Consider the following 19611-nt stretch of genomic DNA (forward strand, 5'->3'; position numbering starts at 1 on the left):
TCTATGAACTTGTGTTACTTAAGTCCCTCTGAAATAAAGAATGCTGCACTGTACCTTTGCAGGATAGTATGTTTTGTGGCAAGTACAGAGAATGTTTCCCAGCCATATTAAACACACATGCTTTCTTTCTTGCTTCCTCACCATTCTGAGTTTTAGTGAGGAGGTAAGTCAAAACCACAGCAGAAAATGTGTGCAAGATTTTTATTTATTTATTTATTTAGTTTTTAAATCACACCAGAGATTTAAAATATTTTTTGAAGCTAGTGTTCTACTGTACCAAAAACACTTCTGGGAAAAAAAATCCACACACACAGAAATAAAAGTGCATATACTAACATATCGAAATTCGTTCTTAAAGCTTCTGCAAATTTACCTATTGTGCATACATGGATTTAACTATAAAGTACATTGAAGTTTAAAATTTACCCTTCCATTAAATAATCTAAAAGCTGTTGTATTACTTTGATCAGATGAAAGGATTATAGGATTTGCCACCGGACCTGTCAACTCTCCTCTGTCCAACCACAAGTGTGCACATAACTCTCTCTCTCCTGCTCTCTTTCTCCTCGGTCTCTCTCTCTCCAATTCACACACTTACAAATGCACACACGCACACAAACACAAATCCCTTTGATCGGTTGAAACAATTATTTAAATGCACTTTTCGATGGTCAGTATGCCCTTTTTGTTTCTCATTAAAGAAATAACATAGATGCATTGCATAGCTCCATATTTTATCCTGATAAAATGGAATCATGTTGTTTATCTCATCGTACATTAACCAACCATAAATCTCCCCTGGTACAAAAAAAAAAGAAAGAAAAAAAGTAGGGCAGACCCCAAGTAAGACTGCACAGCATTTTGTTTGTCACTTTGTGTATTATGTAATTTAAAAGATCGGGTACAGTGAGTAACTGTGATTGCCTTGCACTATCATATTGTGATTTTAGCTGATAGCATTGCTTCTAGGCTTCTAGGTGAAAATATAGTTAGACATCCTTGAAACTAATGTCACTTATAGGACAAACAGTCACAAAACATAAGCGCATTTATTAAGCTTCTATTACAGGATGGCGCAGTACCAAAAATGACTGTAGCCTACAGTAACTGAAATAATGTCAAACCTGTTTTGACTTTTGAACAATCATCAACTGTGACGGTTTTAATTCACCAAAACAAGAGTGTCAAAACAGATTTGTGCATTACTGATTCATTACAGAAGGAAAGTACTGCAACACAACACACGCAGGAGATACACTATTCACATGCTCATTTAGGTAGATGCACAATATGTTTTGCTTGCTTGTTTTTTTTTTATCCATGTCACACTCTTTGTAGCTCTTTTTTTACCTTAAAATTGAATCCTGGTTATTAGTATTTCAGTTTCCAGGTTCATCCCCAAGATATAACTTGGATAGACATGGCAGTGGCAGTGAAACCTTTCCTGGCAATCTTCCCACAGGTAATAGTGTGATCCCAGTCTGTCTGCAGCCACTGAAAATAGCTCAACGTTACTTGTGTTTATAATACTGTACCACCTCTAATAAACTGTCTGTGCTGATCTGGAAAGTTTAATTATCAACATAATGTCTAATTAAAATTAGTTTCCTTCAGTCGATTGAATCACAGGTTAATTTATATGAAATGCATATTTGTGCATTATTTGAACCTTTTTTTAATAAAAAAAAAATGACACTGGTTCTGGGACTAGATCTGTCTTATGCTCGTTTATGCCATATTATTGTCTACTAAAATATCCAAGAAAGATTTCAGATGTGTGGCTCTATCCCGTGGTTACACCAGAGGTTGTGTTTTGCATAACATATGACAGTTGTGACTATCACCTGCTGTAACGTCACTGGGAATAAGCTCTTGTGGTGCATGTGAATGTCTACAGTCGAGATTCTTGCCCGAGACTTTAGAACAGTTTGTGTTTGTTATTGCAGTCCTAATGTAATTACAGTGTTTGCTTTGGTTGATTGCACTGGTGAATAATGCATCGATATGGCACAGCCATTTGCAGAGGGTTGACCCATTCAGCAGAGAAGAAGCAGCAGCAGTTGTGTCTTTGGCAAAGAGACAAAGACAATGAGTTTTATCAACAACTTTTTACCCTTTAATTAGGTTTGGATGTATAGGCACCTTGGATTGGTGATAAACACAATGTAAGCTACTAAAGAGTTGGTCTGGTCTGTCATTGAGTCTATACTACTTGAAGACGGATAGGCTTCTGTGTTTTGGTGCTGAGCAATATTTTAGTGCAAAATCTGGCTGCCCTCTATGCCAGGGCCACTGTGGCAGCAGGTAGGGCAGCTTTTTAACACTATCTATTTGCTTCTGGATGAGGAACTCAATAAATTCACAGTGAAGTTTCTGTTTGTTTTACGCTTTGACTTTTCGCCTAAAGCCCGTACTGCATACTTTGAGCCAAGTTGTATCCTCTTGAAAAAAATTAACATTTTGAAAGCAACAGTGGAGTGGAGAAGTCCACATGGCAATAATGGGTAACTTGATTGAAAACTAGCATGTTATTGAGTATTTAACAATAATGCAAAGGTACACTGCAAAATAAATCAATGAGACCAGAAGATTGTAGTGGTAGAAAATGCAAATGTGCAAATTATGATTAAAGACTTGGTGATACCTTCATTGTTTTTGGGCATGTCCAGACAGAGTTCAGTTCAATATACTTGTTTACACAGTACTGGCTTAATATGGCAAATATCTTCATTTGACATCAGTTTTGATCAGCTTTAAACAACAACAGCGATTCATTCACATCTATGCGCAGATAGGTGCGTATGAGAATTTATGACGAGCCATATAAAAATACTTTTAAATGCAAATGGAAAAATATAAGTAAGCAAATATAATGTATTCAAAAAGAAGCTTGCGTTTGAGACTAGAAAAGCAGCACTATCATTTGATCAGTTGATTTATATTAATGGCCCCAATGTGAAAATGCGGTTTAAGAATTCAGCAGCTTTTCTCATGTTCACATTTAATATAGATTTCATAGGAAGATGAATTTGTAATTTGAGTGATCACTCCCTTTCGGGCATGTCTGTCATTGCTTAAAAAAACAACAACAACAAAAAAACCCAACATGTGACTGTACTGTATCTCTGAAAGTGTCATTTTGTCTAGAGGCCTCCTGCAGCTTCACTCAGACAAAAGCAGATTAATAGTATACTGCTGTCTCTGACTCCAAAGACAGATATCGGGATCAAAAGATTAGAGGGATTTTCCTGTAGGATTTTTGCCTTGTTTAAATACATTTGCTCCTGACTGTCAAAGGGTGTTTGTGAAATTCGTTGACACCAAACTCCTCCTTTAAGCTGGCATATGGAAGTTACAGTATATAAAATGCATAACATATTGCTGTTCTGTTGACATGCAATCACTACCCTGATTATGCAATATTATCTCATATGTGTATGAGATCTTGCAGATATGAGGTGTTCCACACATATATTTTTTTCCTTATTTTCACCACTGGAGACCTTTTAATACCTTGGTGTAAAAATATATTTCAGTTTCCATAATACAATTCATAGCATTTTCTATATAGTCTGGATGACTTGAGCACCCTCAAACAGATATAGAACCAAAAGGGTACTTCTGCCTCTCCCGAGGCCATATACCCTGTCCCACGGTTTTAAAATAAGTGAGCCGAGACAGACAGACAGAGAGAGAGAGGCAAAACTGATCACATATCTCTGCCTTGGTTCTCACCTTCATGCAGGAATAAAACTGCTTAGAAGCAAAACTCTTTAGATTCCAGACTGTAGATGATATTTTCACTTTGAACATAATTTACCTTTGATGCTGCTGGTTGGGTGTCGTCAGTCACGAGCGGCGGCTGAAATGCTAAAAACAAGGCAAAAGTGCTGCGCCGTAATTTGAAATCCATCACTCCGGCGATAGAGGGAAGACAAATCAGTTTTCAGGGAGAGTTTTCATCACTTCCCAAAAGAGAGTAAAGGTTGCACAAATGAACCCATCTTTATGGTAATCCAGTCTACATCATGTGTAGAAGTTCAAGAGGCAGTCTGCATAATGTTTAAAACGTCTTCTTGAGTCCAAAAAACAAACAAACAAAATGTAATATGAACTACAAATTAAATAAAAATGGGATTCAAATGGTAACTCAGTCAGAACAGATCACTGGTTTACACTTTTGCTTCGTGACATTTTTGTATAGTTTTGTCTTTTTTTGCCACTTATAATGGAAAAGGATGTAGCTTAATGTTAACAGTACTAAGAGCTTAGCTGTGGTTAATGCTCAGTGCACTTTATTAATGTTTTTTTTTCTAACTTTAGCTTAAGAGCCACTCTTCAGATAGGGATTTGCCACACGTCAACAGTGGCAGCTGCGGCAACTAGTTTCTTTAAGCAACTGCTGTGCACATTTTCTTAGAACAGATGCGTAGTGAGCGTTGGCATATCTCGCTTCAGCATGAAGCTATGAGCCCTGTCGCAATAAGTTACAAATATGCTGAGCCTATATATATATATATACACAAACTTGAAGTTTACATTAATTTCTTAATTCCTCTGCTTGGACTAATACTCCTGCATCAAAAAAAAAAAAGATTGACTCTACATCTGTAATACTATCCTAGATATCTTCTACCCTGGGATTAAGGTTATTAGAATTCTGTATAAGCTTTTCTGATTATCCTCTTGGATCATTCCAGTCCACAAGATGTAAAAGAATTGAGAGACCCCTGAGCACATCTGCTCGCACAATCCTCTCTTTTCGTCTATCTCTTTGGAAATATCTGAGTTGGACTATATTATCCACCTGCCATCTGCCTGAAGTAAATATGCAGCTAGGCACAATACATCACAATTTGATTGATTAGGTTCTTTTCAAAATGTTACCATTTCAGAAAATTTTCCTCCTCACTGTCTTACAAAGGGTTTGATAACAACACCATCACCCCTCTTGTATCAGCCCAGTAAAGAATATGGTACATCCAGCAGCTACTTAGATTATAGGTCAAACACTGGAATTAGGTTAGCCTGGCTGTATCCAGTGGCACCAAAATCTGTCTGCTTTTATATTTTAAGCTCCTAAAGTTTGTCCGATGTATTTGTGCTCTCTTGTGCCTCCTTCAAGTGCCGTGTACGTTCCCTGACTGTAAGAAGGTGTTATATGACATATTGCAGAGAAGGCATGTCTTAAATGGTACCAAACACTGACAACAAAGTGTAAAATAAAGTGTAAATATAATATGTCTTAAAAGTGTGAAAATATAAGTCCAATGTGGGAATCAAAATCTAACCTCTTAGGCAAAGGTTAATGTCACTCCTGCCAACTTTTGCCTTCAAAGATATCAGTGAATTAACAGATTATATTTTTTGGCTATTTTGAGTTAAAGGGTTAAATTTAACCTATTCTGGTCTCTGCCTGTGTTGAGGTGCCCAGTGTCAGCGGGGCGATACAATAAAAAGGTAATATGAACAGATCCTTGCCTGGAAAGCATGCATGTGTCTTGTGAGCATCTGAGATAGTGAAGATATGAATTAGCAACAGCAGAAATATCCACAGCTGTGGGCGCTATCAATTTCCATCAGAGTAGCTGGTCACTCTGCCCGTTTCCTCTCTGTTGCTTGAGAAGGATAATGGGGTAGAGGGTAAGCCGTGTAATGCCACTAACACTCCTCTGGTAGAAAGATGCATTAGGCTTGGCTATGCTACTAAGAGATGAGCCTTCACTTGCATTCATTATTCTTGATTTGGTCTAAATTGTAATTTGACAACAAATTGATCCTGTGGTAGTGCTGACCTTTGCTGCAAGGCTTTTACATTTTCCCTTAAAATGCCTGCGTGACGAGGGATTTTAGAACAGCCTTCCTGCTACTATTTTTCAAATTGACAACTGCGCATTGGGCCGGGAATGGATTTGGTGTGTTTTGTTCTCTGTTATTGGATGTGTAGTGATGACATTTAGAGACGAATTTAGGGAGATTTCATAGTTTTTCGTGTTATGTATTGAATGCATCGAAGCATTTGAGCAATTTTACACATTCACTTTACTAGTCAAGAGAAGTATTAGTCAACTAAAACAGTTGTATAATATGTTCTGAGGCTCTGGAAGGAGATCTGAAAAGAAAAATAAATAAATAAAACTCCCTATTCTACTCTTAAATATTTATCATACACTTGTTTTGGATATGGAAAATGTGAAAGAAGTAGAGTTGTCACAGTACTAGAATTTTAAACTCGATATTGATACCCAAGAAAAATACTCAATAATCATTTTCAATATTATGTGGGGAAAAACAATATTTACGTTATCTAAGCTAGTGCTGTGCCTCTAGGGCATAGGTGTCAAACTCTGGCCAGCGGGCCAAATTTGGCCCGCAGCCTAATTACATTTGGCCCGCGAAGCCATACCAAATTACTATTAGAGCTGGCCTACTGGTATTATACAGCTAATATATATATTGTTTAGTATTAAGCTTTGCTTGTTCCATATTCAGTTTTTCACCAAAACGTGTTTGAGTCCATAAGAAAAGATTCATTTTTATATCTGGAGGAAGATTTTTTTTCAATAAATATTAACGTTAGCCCACGACTTTGTTCCAGTTTTAAAATTTGGCCCACTGTGTATTTGAGTTTGACACCCCTGCTCTAGGGGGACTTGGCACCATGTTTTTAACTAGAGTAGGTAAGCTAGGCTGTCACTGTTTCTGTCTAGTTGCTGGTACACATTTCTCTGCTTCTTGTCTGGGACTTTAAAAGAAATGTAACACTTTTTAGACACAAATAACTGTGTTATCCTGTTAAATTAATGTTGGGCATTATTAAGATGGGCAGGACTCACTTGCTGCCTGACATTTGGTGCCTAGCTCCCATTTTAGCGTTTTAGTCATAGCTGCTAGCAGCTTCCTTAATAATAACAGATGGCGCTATAGGAAAACCTTTAAAAGTTAAACAGCTACTGTTAAAGTTTGGGCAGGTCAGGTTAACATTTGTGATAACTGTTTAATACTAATTAATTTCTTAACTATTAATTAATTATTCCTTATAAACTCTTGTTTAACGCTAACTAGTGAGGGCGAGGCTGTGTGTGTGTGTGTGTGTGTGTGTGTGTCTGCCTGTCTGCAGAGTTGTGGGAATTTTTGTGTCAACAGGAGGAGGCAAAGATGGCACTGTTGGTATCAATACTATTGCAAATGAGAATAATACTACAGTAATTTTTTAATATCGATGGGTATCTCTGTATAGATTTTGACAACCCTAGAGAGAAAAGGCTGTTTATGTAGCACTACAATAAATGGGAACTGTGGGAGCTCAGACTCAAAGGTCTGTGAACTACCTGAAGAGGTACTCAGGAAAATCCTATTCAGTCCAAATGGCATCTCTCAAGAATAGTAGATAGTGAATAGAAACCTGTCTTTATTTGTGGTCATGCCCCATCGTAACTTCCAATGTTGGCAGTCAGTGAGTGAGCTCTGGGATTGAAACTTTTCACTCTTCTTGTACTGAGTAGCCAACATGCTGAACTTTAGACTGTTGCAGTTTACTGGCATGACAGTTGATAGTTCATAATTTTTATATATAATATTTTTGAGCAGTTGTTTAAAAAAAAAAAAAGCAAACATTTGACAGTTAAAGTTCTCTGTGTCTTTGTTAAATGATGTACAAATACCCACAGAATTTCCAGCTATGAGACTTTTTCAGTTTCAGGTTTTCCACAGTGAATATTTGCTGCTGACCTACTTTTTCAAAGCAAAACTGGCACGATAAACTACTTATTTTTGTGGATATGTAAAATGGAACTGAACGGCTTCATTATGAAATCTTGCGTTCTTAATAATTCATCTTACTGAACTTTATTTAACAAATTACTTTATTTAATCACGCTGATGGTATACTTTAGATATTTTACATAATGCTCTTATTTTAGTGACTCTGTCACATCATAACTGACCGCTCTACCCAGTACGCCCAATATTGCGAGACAGAACTATGTTACATAAATAATGACTGCATGAAATATAAATGCAGAGCACTGTGGTGTCATAAAGCAACAGTATTCTGACTTTCACATTTTATTTAGCTGTGATTTCGCATAGTCTTTAAGACAATTTAGGGCAAATAATATTATTTATTTTCCTGCTGTGGATCATGGTAACAGCAGACTAAATACAGACAAGGAGGTATGTGGGGGTTGTCAGCATAAGAGCGAGGGCATGCAGTTGAACCTTTACTCAGCCTTCACAGTTATGTCTTAATAAGCAGGATCTAGCACTACGATAATGGTTGTTGATTATTATGTCTTTGCAAAGCAGAGGAAAGACACAAAACACAAGTATTTGACCAATATCCTGAATGCCTTTGTAAATTTCTGTGTATTTTGCTTAGTAAGCCAAAGGGATTCCTTAATCATCCTTAACGAGTCCTTAATCACACGTGCAATCTAAAAAACTCAAAGACAGAAAACATTAAAATGCTGTTTTTCAAAAATATAGTATCCATTTAACAGGTGCACTTCATACAAAGCTAAAACACTGCAATGCTGATGACTGTAAGCACAGATGACAAAAAGCTGATTCAGGCAGACATGATCTTATAAAATTGTCAAATGGCAGAGAAAATGAATTATATCTATTGCTGGATGCTGGGTCTAGTGAATGTGACACATGGTCCTTTATGTGAAGTGCATTGTCACTGAGATCCTGCCAAGACTACTCAGCCAACTGCATCCAGACACACTGTAGAGACACGAGTGCCTTAATGACATTTTGTACAGCTAGATGACGGCACCTTGTGTGTTGAAACAGTGGACAGAGCATTGTTCGTTTTCCTTTCTATATGTCTCACTTTATATTTAATCAGCTGTCACAGTTTTGAGTTCACAGTCAGGAGGCTAAGGATTCTGTAAAGGGTCAGAATAATGTCTGCAGGAGGCAACGAGAAGAAGAAAATCAATTTATAGATTTATGTCCAATCCTTGTTGCTGTTATCCTCCAGATGTTTTATTCAGTGAGGCATTAACTTGAATAGTAATGTAATTATTTTCCATGAGCCATACACCATGTGCATGATCAACAGCGTAAGACCATCAGCGATGGAGATCGTATGATAGACAGTTGAGTGCATTTTGGTGTAGTGTTACCAGCACAATAGCACTGGGATCACTTTGTCAAGGGGATTAAATGGATTTACGTCTCTGGATTAGAATGTAACCAGCTGGGTACATTTGTGAAAGAAAGTTTGCGTGTGTGTGTCAGAGAGAGGCAAAACATGGCATGTTTTAATGGTTTCTGTCAGCTAATACTGAAGTTAAAGGAAAACTTCTTTTCTACTAAGCACCTTAAGAAACACTGGACCCCCCTTCATGCTTACTAAAGGTTTGATTCATTAACTTTGCTCAAACCTTTGGACCAAATTTGCTATGAATAGCTGTTAGACTTGCTCCCAGTATTCAAATCCAGATGTGGTTTAGAATTACATGAGGATAACGTGCTCACATCAGATTTAATATAAGAATATGAAATGCATGTCTCTCAAGCTTTACTTGTGCAATAGCTATTAATAATTATTTCTCGAAATCATTTCTTAATTTGATTGTGAACATCATCATTAGAGGAAGGGAATCACTATAATAGTGTTAATTGTGCAGTAACCCCACAGGCTGCACAATCTTTCACAAGCTATCAAATAAGCAGTCCTCCTGCATAGATCACTCACCGAATTTAAATGTAATACAACAAAGACTGCTATCACTGTATTGCACACCGCAGTGAGTCAATTATTAGTTACCTGTTAGTTATTGTGGCAAAATGTTTCAGTCAATGTTGGTCTTTGGGGTCTTGACATCAGCCAGTGTTCTTGTTTCTTTCACTTTTCTCATGCAGCTTCATGCTTGCCTTGTCAGAATGCTTTTTTTCCAGCAGCCTGCTTCTCATTTTCAAGCAACGTTTTTTGTCAACATACTGCATGCGTGTATATTTTTTAAAGATCGGCTCTTTTCACAGAGGCCACTGTGACATGTCAGCGGAGTAAACACAGATGTAATTGATAAAACGATGGCCCCATTTAGTGCGCCTCAGCCATTTGTTTGAGCTCTGGCCCATCTGGTTGGAACCGGTCCATAATTAATTTGATTAATTACACCTGTGTTTAGCCTGCGACGGTCCGATCAAAAAGGCCCCTCTGAAAATGGCCTATAGAATCTCATTTATCTAAATGTCCTGTATTTTCTTAAATTTGGAAAGTTTTATCCACATCTGGCTACATTTTAAACAAAATTAAACCATTGTAAGGCAAATGCACAGTTCAGTACTGAAGGACAAGGATAAATGAGGCTCTAGTATGAGTTATACATATTATCAAAAATATTTCAAATTCCATCAAATGAAATCAATCTAAATTTTTACCAAAACTGATGTGGTCGTATTATACAACGAGTGAAGTCTTTAATTGTGATAATTTGGATTGATTTTGTGTGCATGGTGTCTGATTTGGAATGGGAACCAGTGGTGATGGTAAGTTTCAGTCAAAATAAATCTGGGCAAGAAACCATATTAAAGAGGTAGGAGTTTATTTAGCAGCGGTCCCTATTTGGTCGCATGGTTATTGTAACTGGATTGATCACACAACCATGTTTCTTTGTCTTCTATATATATATACACATTGCATGTTGGTGTTTTCATGATTTTTGGTTAATTTTTTTAATCCAAAGTTAAAAGTCTAATAACTGTGTTCTCATCACATTTATTTATTTTCTATATTTATTTATTAGATCCTTTTGTATCTGTCTGGTGTTACATTTTAATGATCAAATATTAAATACTATTGCTATGTATCAGTGATGAATAGTACTGCTGACTGATTATATATTATTATTCTTTTCATAGGAAATGTGTGGGTCCTTACGCATCCTTACGTGATTATTTTTGCATGTTTCCAGTCAAATCATTTTGTTAAACTCATTTATTTCCTTGCTGTTAGCATGTTTTCTGCACTTGTTTGCTATTAGTTTGCTAGCATATACTTCTTCACCTATATCTTTCATTTGAGACCAGTTTCACATGTCAGTTTTGGGGTTTTTTGTTTTGTTTTTTTCACTTCCACAAAACTCACATTGTTTGCCAAAAATTAGTGTTAGGAGAATTTCATCCGGGAGGCAATCTCCTTTTGTATTGCCCGTATGTGGTCACTGGTCATTGCCTTCACTACTGTGACCAATTCACCTGAATAAGTGACACGAGACTCCACTGCCGGTTCGGAAACCTCAGAGGCATTGCTTTACCGCAGCCGGCTCAATTTATTTAAGTTATTTTCTGTTGCAGCGTATTTCATCACATGCACCGGCTTTTCAGTCAAGAAAAACAAACTAGATTTCACTGAGCTGCTGGAGTAAATAGTTGTTGATACAAAAAGTTGCAGTTCATTATTTTAAAAAAACGTCAAATAAAAAAAGTAAAGATTTAACAAGCTTAACAGAACACTATGAAACCGCCTCAAGTTTCAATATAATGGACTTGCTTGATAGAATTAAATTCTTTGAAGTCGTTTCAAATGTTCAAAAGTTCACTCAGAGCTCTGTCCTGTATTCCAGGTCAATGCACGGACAAAAACACGTGTACGTGCTTTAGCGTTTCCTCTGCAGGGGTTACAATAGGTCACTTGCATGTGATGTTTAATGCCTTGCATGGTGATGACATGCAATGGCCAGTACTAGTCTGCATGCTGCTTAATGAATATCTTACTCTTTTTCTCTTTGCCTGTCTGTGCTTCCAGAAGACAACTATAATGAAGGTGGGTATTGTAATTGAAACTGGTTCTATTTTTTTCTAACACATTGTTATGGCTAAGGCTTCTCAGTGTTTTATAAGGGTAACAGTATCGCTGTTACTGGAGTGGTAAGTCTGATTAATTAAATTTTCTCTGTTATTTCTGGGTATTTAAACAATACTCGAACATCACCATAGCCTTCACAGCCAAGACATTTAAAAATGTATATTAAACGGATCTAAGGGCGTTAAAGGGTCAGTAAAATATCTTATTTAAATGGGTACAAGCACTGATATTAGCATGTCCATTTATTACTCATATCACAGTGATTCTTTTTGCATGAGATTGCAAAGATTAGATTTTTTTATATGTAGTTTTGGAGAATGGAATTGGATATCCTTTTTAGTTGAAGACCTACCCAGAGGGTTAACTGTGAATACTTGTACAGCAATTCTGTGCCTGCTTTGATTGCCTCATTTAATCAATAGTCTACTTTAGGACCATGTGAACCAGATCTGATACTAGTACGGGCTAGTAGCACCAAATTATTACTCTAAGAAACACTGACAAAAGAAAGATTGAAGCAATTATTGAGCGCAATATTGGCTAAAAAAATGTTTTTTAATAAATTCATTAAAGATGCACATTTAATAAAGTAAATGCAGATTTTTGTTGACTGAAATCTTTGTTCGTGGTTATCAAAACTCAAAATTTATTTGGTTGAATCTTGTTGGTAAGTATATTGTAATAAAAAGGAAAAGGGCATCTTAATTTATTCCATGCAGACTTTTAACACAATGACAGCTTCCTTATTATTAAGCAAGGCTGGTCATGTTGTTTGTATTGAGATTAATTTTAAAATGAGTATTTGAGATGTGAAGCTGAAAGGCTAAGCAGAACACACGATTTATAACAGAAAACTGCGTCAGAAGACATCTTCATCTTTTTTACCCGTATGATTTTGTTTGAATATGAATCAAATATTAGCTGAACGCAGGTCTATATTTGAATAGCGATTGCTCTTTAAGGGTGGTAGGCGGAATGATGATCTTAGAGCACAAAGATCAGCCTGAATTTAAATTTCTGAATTATATCTAGTAAGTGGATGATGATGATGCATTGCAACCTGCTTCGGTTGACCAAATGCTCATCTTGCTGACCCTGTCTATGCATCCTCCTATTTCTCTCCTTCCCACTTTTTCCCTATCCACACTCCTCAAGAAACACAGACATCTGCTCTGAAAGAGATGCCTGCGTGTCAGTGTCACACAGCTTCCCATTATCCCTTGTTCTCTGCTGACTGTGCTCTTGTTTTCCTTTAAGGTCTGGCACACCTGATGATGGGCGACCAAGGTATGAGCTCTGTTCCTTTTTCCAGCGATTCCCCCATTTGTCCCTCTTGCTCCCATTGTGCTCAGAAGTGTGTGTGCGTGCCTGTAACTCTTATTTAACATCCAGGCTTGAAGCTTCAGATATGGGCTGTCAATTCACTTATACTGACTGACCTGGCTAATTTTCACTCTCTCAGTGACTTTTTTTTCCCTCCCCATCTTTTCAAGCTCATTTAGCTTTCTATTCACGACTCTGCTGTGTCGCCATTTGTTTCCATCTTTCTTTCGTTTTAATTATTCTAATTTACTTCATGTTCTTTTGTTTACTGGGAATGTGGTTAGAGTAACGAGACACTTCCATCAGCATCATTTGAATGTAATGCATGGTGGTGGTAAATGGCTTACTGAAATTTTAAGCTAATCTTCATCTGTCCTCGCTCCTGTAATGCATGTAGCGATTGTCTGCACAGAGTCTGTCCATTCTGTTTTTGTGATCCTGCACATCTTTATTATGTAGCACAGATAGAATGAGAAGTTTTGGTTTTATTTTTCATCATTATTCCCATTACAGTTACACATTTCCTCTCTTCTGATTGCACATATTTGTAGTCATCAAGCCTCTTGCTCCTGTCCTCTGTCCTTTTCCGACGTGACCATGACACTTATTCGTGTCTCCTCTCCTTTTGTTCTCCCTTTTTGTCTGGAATATGCTTTCTTCATGGACATTTCATCAAATTTCATAGGTAAAAGTAAAGGTACTACCCTTTTAATTCTGAGTTTTCATTGAACTAAGCTAGCCATGTTTGTGACATTATATACTCATGCTGAATGAAGTATATAAAGTCATTGGCATTTTTGAAACTTGCTTTTTCAACCATTAATGAAAGCTTTTCAAGGTAGGTGCCACTTTCGCTTCGTGTTCACACTTTTAAGCTGCGCCATTTGTTCCTTTCTGCTTGTGCATGGGGATCATAAACAAGTCTCACATGGGCATATGAACACACTAGTTTCTGTCGTAGTTCCAGTACACCACCACCACCACCACTGGGGTAACTACAAGCTTTCTGTTCAAATCATGATTTTTGGGGTTGTGGGTGAGGCTTGATCATAGTGTTGTGGGCCTCCCATCCTGGCTGTGATCCTCACCTCTTCTCCCTGTGGGGTAAGTGGACTTCTGATCTTTCCCATTTGACTCTCCTCCTCAGGGCAGAGAGGGGAAGCTTGGCTTCTAAGGTCCCTACTGAGCATTCAAGGTAAAACTTTGATTCTTTCAAGTTGAAGTAAAGCTGGAAGCTATATAAGTCCTCTTCAGCTTACATCAGTGTAATGCAGTTTAATGTTTGCTAATTAGAAAATAATGTTTAATAATACTTTATAACTCAATTGAAACATAATAAAGACTGATTTTGACAATCAGTCTTTCCTTTTGCATTCTGAAAATACATTTTTTCTTGCTTTTGCTTGACCTTTGTCTTAAAACTGACTGTGTCATTCGTTCTGATTGTAGAAATTCCTTGCAAATTAGTTTGTAACATTTTTGTTTCTTAAGACCAAATAGAAAAATATCATGATAATGCTGTCTCTTATCATGTACTTGTGAAGCATCATCTAAACAGGTAAGTCTTCCAAGTGACCTTTAGACGCACAGTGTGAGGAATTATGTTGTTGGATTTTGTGCCATCAAATGCCATGCTACTAAAGCTGCAGTGCTATTTGTGACCAAACACACATACACACACAAACACACCATGTTCTTATTACAAGGAAAGATATTGCATTGGCTTAAATTAAATTTGTGGACAATTACCTTAAGCCAAACCACAATCCCCACTTGCCTTAACTTAACCTTCAACTAAGTCGTCATAATAAAATGTATAGATTATGTTATGGAGACTAGACGCACATACCCACACAAATAAAACCCACTGTCCATTCTAAATACAGACATTGATTTTTCCATCCGCTAAGGTAAGTCTTTGTGTTTTATTTTCGGTTTTGAAGATGGATGCATACAAATTTGACATACATGCAACATATATTCACTACATTTTTTGTTAATAATAAATCTAGCTCTGTAGGTGACTTCAAAACATTTTTCTAAAATTATGCAAAAGAAAATTGCATCATGTGCATGTACATATAAGGAATTGCGTATGTAGAAGGTTAGTCGACTGCACAAAAATAAAACCCTTTGAATTGTGTATAGTGTACAGTATGAGGCTTCTGATGCTTTGGTTTTATTACACTGTACCACACGCTCAGCTTGGACGTGGCAGAAGGAAAGCCACGGGGAGAGATTGAGATAATGCTGATGAGGCACAAATCTGCCATACGTGGAACACTGCTTCTAATTTGGGCCATGGTTAGCTGTCCCCCGTGTTGTACAGTGTGAAACATAGTCAATCCTTTTACATGCTGTGTGGTAAATCTAAGAACGAGCACAGAGCGACAGTGCATTCACTGTCTGCCATAAGCTTGTGAGAATATTGTGCATTATGTTGTCCCTCCCACCCCTTCCTCCCAAGGTGCTGCTGTGTCATGTTAACTGGTTTATACCCTGTTTCACGGGTAGCCTTTTGAGAATGGGCTTGTGAATGTGCACTGCTTTCAGCTGGTACACTGCCACCGGATTCCTGAAACCTTGTTTCCATCTAGCTCTAGCGAGCGGGGCATGCCGTAGGATAAGTCATAATACCACTGACCTACAAATCACCAGGGTATTTAATTGCACTCATCACAATAAACTGCCATGTGCAGCTTAAGAGAAACTGCAGGCTGTGCAGACAGGCTTACAGGTACAACTGTGCTATTTCTAAATTAGTATACTTCTAATGTAATTGCTTTCAGTTTCTGAACATGGAAATGTCTCTTCTCATTGTAGTGTTCACACGCCACAGGTTTTCTGTAAAGTGAGAAAGCGAATCCCTCTGGTAGCTGCCTTGTACATATTGTGCTACATTTTAAATGTCAAATTAAATGGATATTTAAAATACTCTACTATATTACAGAAGCCTGACTCACCCAGACTTTTAACTGAGTGTCATAGACGTGTAAAGATGACACATTTCTTCAAATAGTAACTTTTGGAGTCACCTCATAGTGTTTTGTTTGATACATGTGAGGTGACTTATAAGATGAATATCAAATTATCAAAAGTGATAATTTCACAGCAATTACAGGAGTTAAGAGTGTAGATATGATTCATGTCCTCACCCAGTGAAGTTGGCCATTGCTTGGTGGTATTAATAGCAACGACTTTAGAGTTGAACAAAGATTTGCAAGTGTTTTGGATAAATGCTGTGAATCATAAATGGAACAAAGCCACACGAGGCAGAAAAAACTCAAGACAGAGATTTCGCATGTCAAAACCAACATCATAAACGCTAGAGAGGTGCATTAGCTAAATTCAATTCTAGTATCCCATCTAATCTCGCAATCTAGGAACATTTGATAAAAGAATATCTGTATTATTATCAGTATTTTCCAGTAATAGATATAGCTTAAAAGTAGCATATAGTGCTATAAGAGTGTGTTCAGGTCAATAAAAACGGTGCCTCAATTTTTCTGTTTAATTTAACCATCCATTTATTTTAACGCAAGTGCTTATTTAGAGTTATTATTGAGAGTTTGACAGTTTCTATAGCTGCAAATGCTGTAAGAGCCTATTATCAAATATGAAGAGGTCAAAGCTTGCATTCGTATGAGGGTATCCATGCTGTGTTTGTGTAAATGCAGAGTGCACAAGAAAACTCTGTTTAAGGTGGACTTGGGAATGGCGTGCATGTAATTTACAGACCCCAGCATCGCTATGCTCCCTCAATGACAGCTGTGTTTGGGAATTATTTAATTACCAAATGCATAAAATCCTAAAACGAACGTTTTGAGTGTAGGAGCGCATTTCAAAAGCACGTGTGTATGAACGAGAGACATCAGTACTGAAAAGAGAAGTTGGGACTCTGAGACAAACTGATGTGTACTTGGGTGTGGATCGTTGAGGACACCGCGAGCGCAGGCCAGTGAAAAGTCGGAAACATGATACAAATTACAGCTAGTATATGCAAAATTATTATTTAATTATTTTTTTTATTGTGAAATTTGTCAGAAGCTTCAATAAACCCTCCAGTTTAAAGAAGTTGAATCTTCTAGGAATTAATTCATTATTTAGGCTTTACAGGGTTAAGAAATTCGTTTGTAGCATCAATCTCACATCTCAAACTCAACTCATTTTTTAATAATCTTTAGCCATCATAATAAAATGTTTTGTAATGGATTTTGAAATCCTTCGTTGCCTAACCATGGCTGTCATTTTTACTTCTGGCATCACAATGGCCAGTGTAGCAGCATGTGAAAACAAGGCGGACGAGTGGAATATGTTTGTTGTTGTTTTTTGATCAGGGCCTGCTTAGAGGTTGGGATGGTTATATCTTCCACATTTCTTCTGTCCTTACAGGAAAGTTGTCAATTTTGTGAGATGACAGGCAAAATGTGCCCATTGTCAACATATTTGTACAGCACACATATAAATGAACAGGTATAGATCAGTTAGATATAGCTGCAATTATATTATTCCAGTGATGCCTGAAATGTGTCCTGGGGACCCTGGTGGGTCATCGAGGTACTGCAGGTAAGCAGTAGTAATAACAGAAATTCAGTTTGAAATTACCCAAAGTCTGTACAGTTATATTATTATTTTATTAATATAAAAAGTGATTTATTAGTTTTTGTATTGAAGTTTGTAGTGGCAGGTGGGTCACATATTGACTTTAACACTTTAACTGCCTATGACTCGGTAGCATTAGCAATTTATACAAAACAGTCTATGTTGTTTATGTTGTTTTTAACACAGTTTTAAGGAACTACATAACGTACTCTTGTAGTTTAACTAGAATGAAGATTTAAGATTGCATGCGTCGCACTTAATTTGTGTTAGCACTAACGGGATAGCTTGTCTACCAGGTTATGTTAATGGTGACATGAATCCAGCTCCCATCCACACAAACATATATGCTTGTTCAGGATACCTAGTCATCGCATTTAAACATACTGAATACCTCAAGCATCATTTACAATGTACAGGCTTAATCTTAAAAATGGGCATATTTTAGCCCTCACCCATGATCTGTTTCTAAACCTAATCAGGTCGATTTGCTGCGCAACCATAACCATTAGTTTTTGGTGCATACTCCAATTAGTCACTAAAAGCAAGCAAAAATAAATGATTATTGAATGAAATCACATATCTATGTTTTACTGAAACTAAAACGCAGATAACAAAATAAACCAAAATGCTAAATACAAATCTCAGAAAATCTCCTTGGAACCCTACCAGCATCTTAAGCCACTGCTACCCCTAGCTGTCATCATGTCAGATGCCAGCAGCTTTGACAAGCAGCTTTGGCAGTATGACATGATATTTTGGGATGAGAACACAAATATTCATAATCATGCATCAAACTATAAAGTAAGCATTTGTTCTTGAGTTTGTATTTGTTATAATGTATGATAGTGTTGACGGAATCATAAGAAAGGCAGGCATGATGAAAAACAATAATATTCAGAGTTATGAACCAAAGGCAATTTAATGCATTATATACTTTCTTATCGTGGCTACAATCAGAATCCATGTGTGTGACAGTGTTGCAATAGAAAGTAAGAAATACTTTTTAGATAACATGGAGCAGCATGTCAGAGTGCAGAAACTGTCAAGACTTTTGTGCCTTCTTTATCTGACAGGTTACACAATATCATGCGGTGTGTGTTGAATCAACAACAGATGTTGCCTTTGTAAGTTCACATGAAACCTGGAAGAGTGTCTGTGAAATTCCTTTAGCTCTACTGACAGGATTAGTTTCTTAGACATTAGGTATACAGTATCTGTGGCAGTTTTTCTTTTCTTGGTGAATAGACACTAACTTCAAAAATAAGAAAAGCAGGTATACTTTAGTAAAGGTGGCCCTGAGTGTTAATTTCTGAAGGTCTTGATTCATACTTCTCCTGGAGGCCACACTTAAAGTTAATAACACTTTACAGTAAGTGGTCATCGTAATTTCTCATCATGTGAAATGTCAGTGGAAGTGTTATTTGGGATGCTGACTCAGAATTTTCAACTATGTTTGTCTGTAGGTCTTGGCATTTATATATAGCATCACCATCTGGTCTGAAAACCCCAGTCAGAGCCTGACTGAAGCTTATGCTGCATACAAATCACTAGCTCTTTCTTCCAGGCAATGTAAAGTATGCACATTTGAAATTAATTAACTGTATATCTGTATTACACTGTACTCATTTAAAAAAAAAAATACAGCTTCTGCAACATTGTTCATGTATTTTCTTAAGTGTTTTAGCATTAACTTTTTAAGCTCAAGCAAATATCCCTGCTGACTAACCCAGATTCCAAAGCTTATCCACTAGCATAGTAAATAAACTATAAGAGGAAGCACACTTGGTTGAGGGTTCTAGTAGCTGCAGGCAAAAGAGCCCTGGGGGCTGACGACCCACGTGCGCAACTGTTCTGTGGAAAAA

General features: G+C 37.1%; 1 protein-coding gene across 2 annotated transcripts in view; it reads left to right on the forward strand.

Moving 5' to 3' along the window:
- LOC146620121 (neurexin-1a-like) overlaps positions 1 to 19611 on the forward strand; it is a 281418-nt gene that overhangs the window by 6037 nt on the left and 255770 nt on the right. The window contains exons 2-5 of one of the 2 annotated variants that reach the window (XM_085368774.1): positions 11765 to 11782; positions 13082 to 13111; positions 13833 to 13844; positions 14295 to 14342. In XM_085368774.1, the coding sequence (XP_085224900.1) occupies positions 11765 to 11782; positions 13082 to 13111; positions 13833 to 13844; positions 14295 to 14342 (108 nt within the window). The remainder of the gene's footprint in view (positions 1 to 11764; positions 11783 to 13081; positions 13112 to 13832; positions 13845 to 14294; positions 14343 to 19611) is intronic. The other variant, XM_085368773.1, reaches the window with a different exon arrangement.

This window comes from Diplotaxodon limnothrissa, linkage group LG13 (assembly GCF_057381915.1).
Source record: "Diplotaxodon limnothrissa isolate DT_005_m linkage group LG13, D_limnothrissa_male_GT1.1, whole genome shotgun sequence".
Classification (NCBI taxonomy): Eukaryota; Metazoa; Chordata; class Actinopteri; order Cichliformes; family Cichlidae; genus Diplotaxodon; species Diplotaxodon limnothrissa.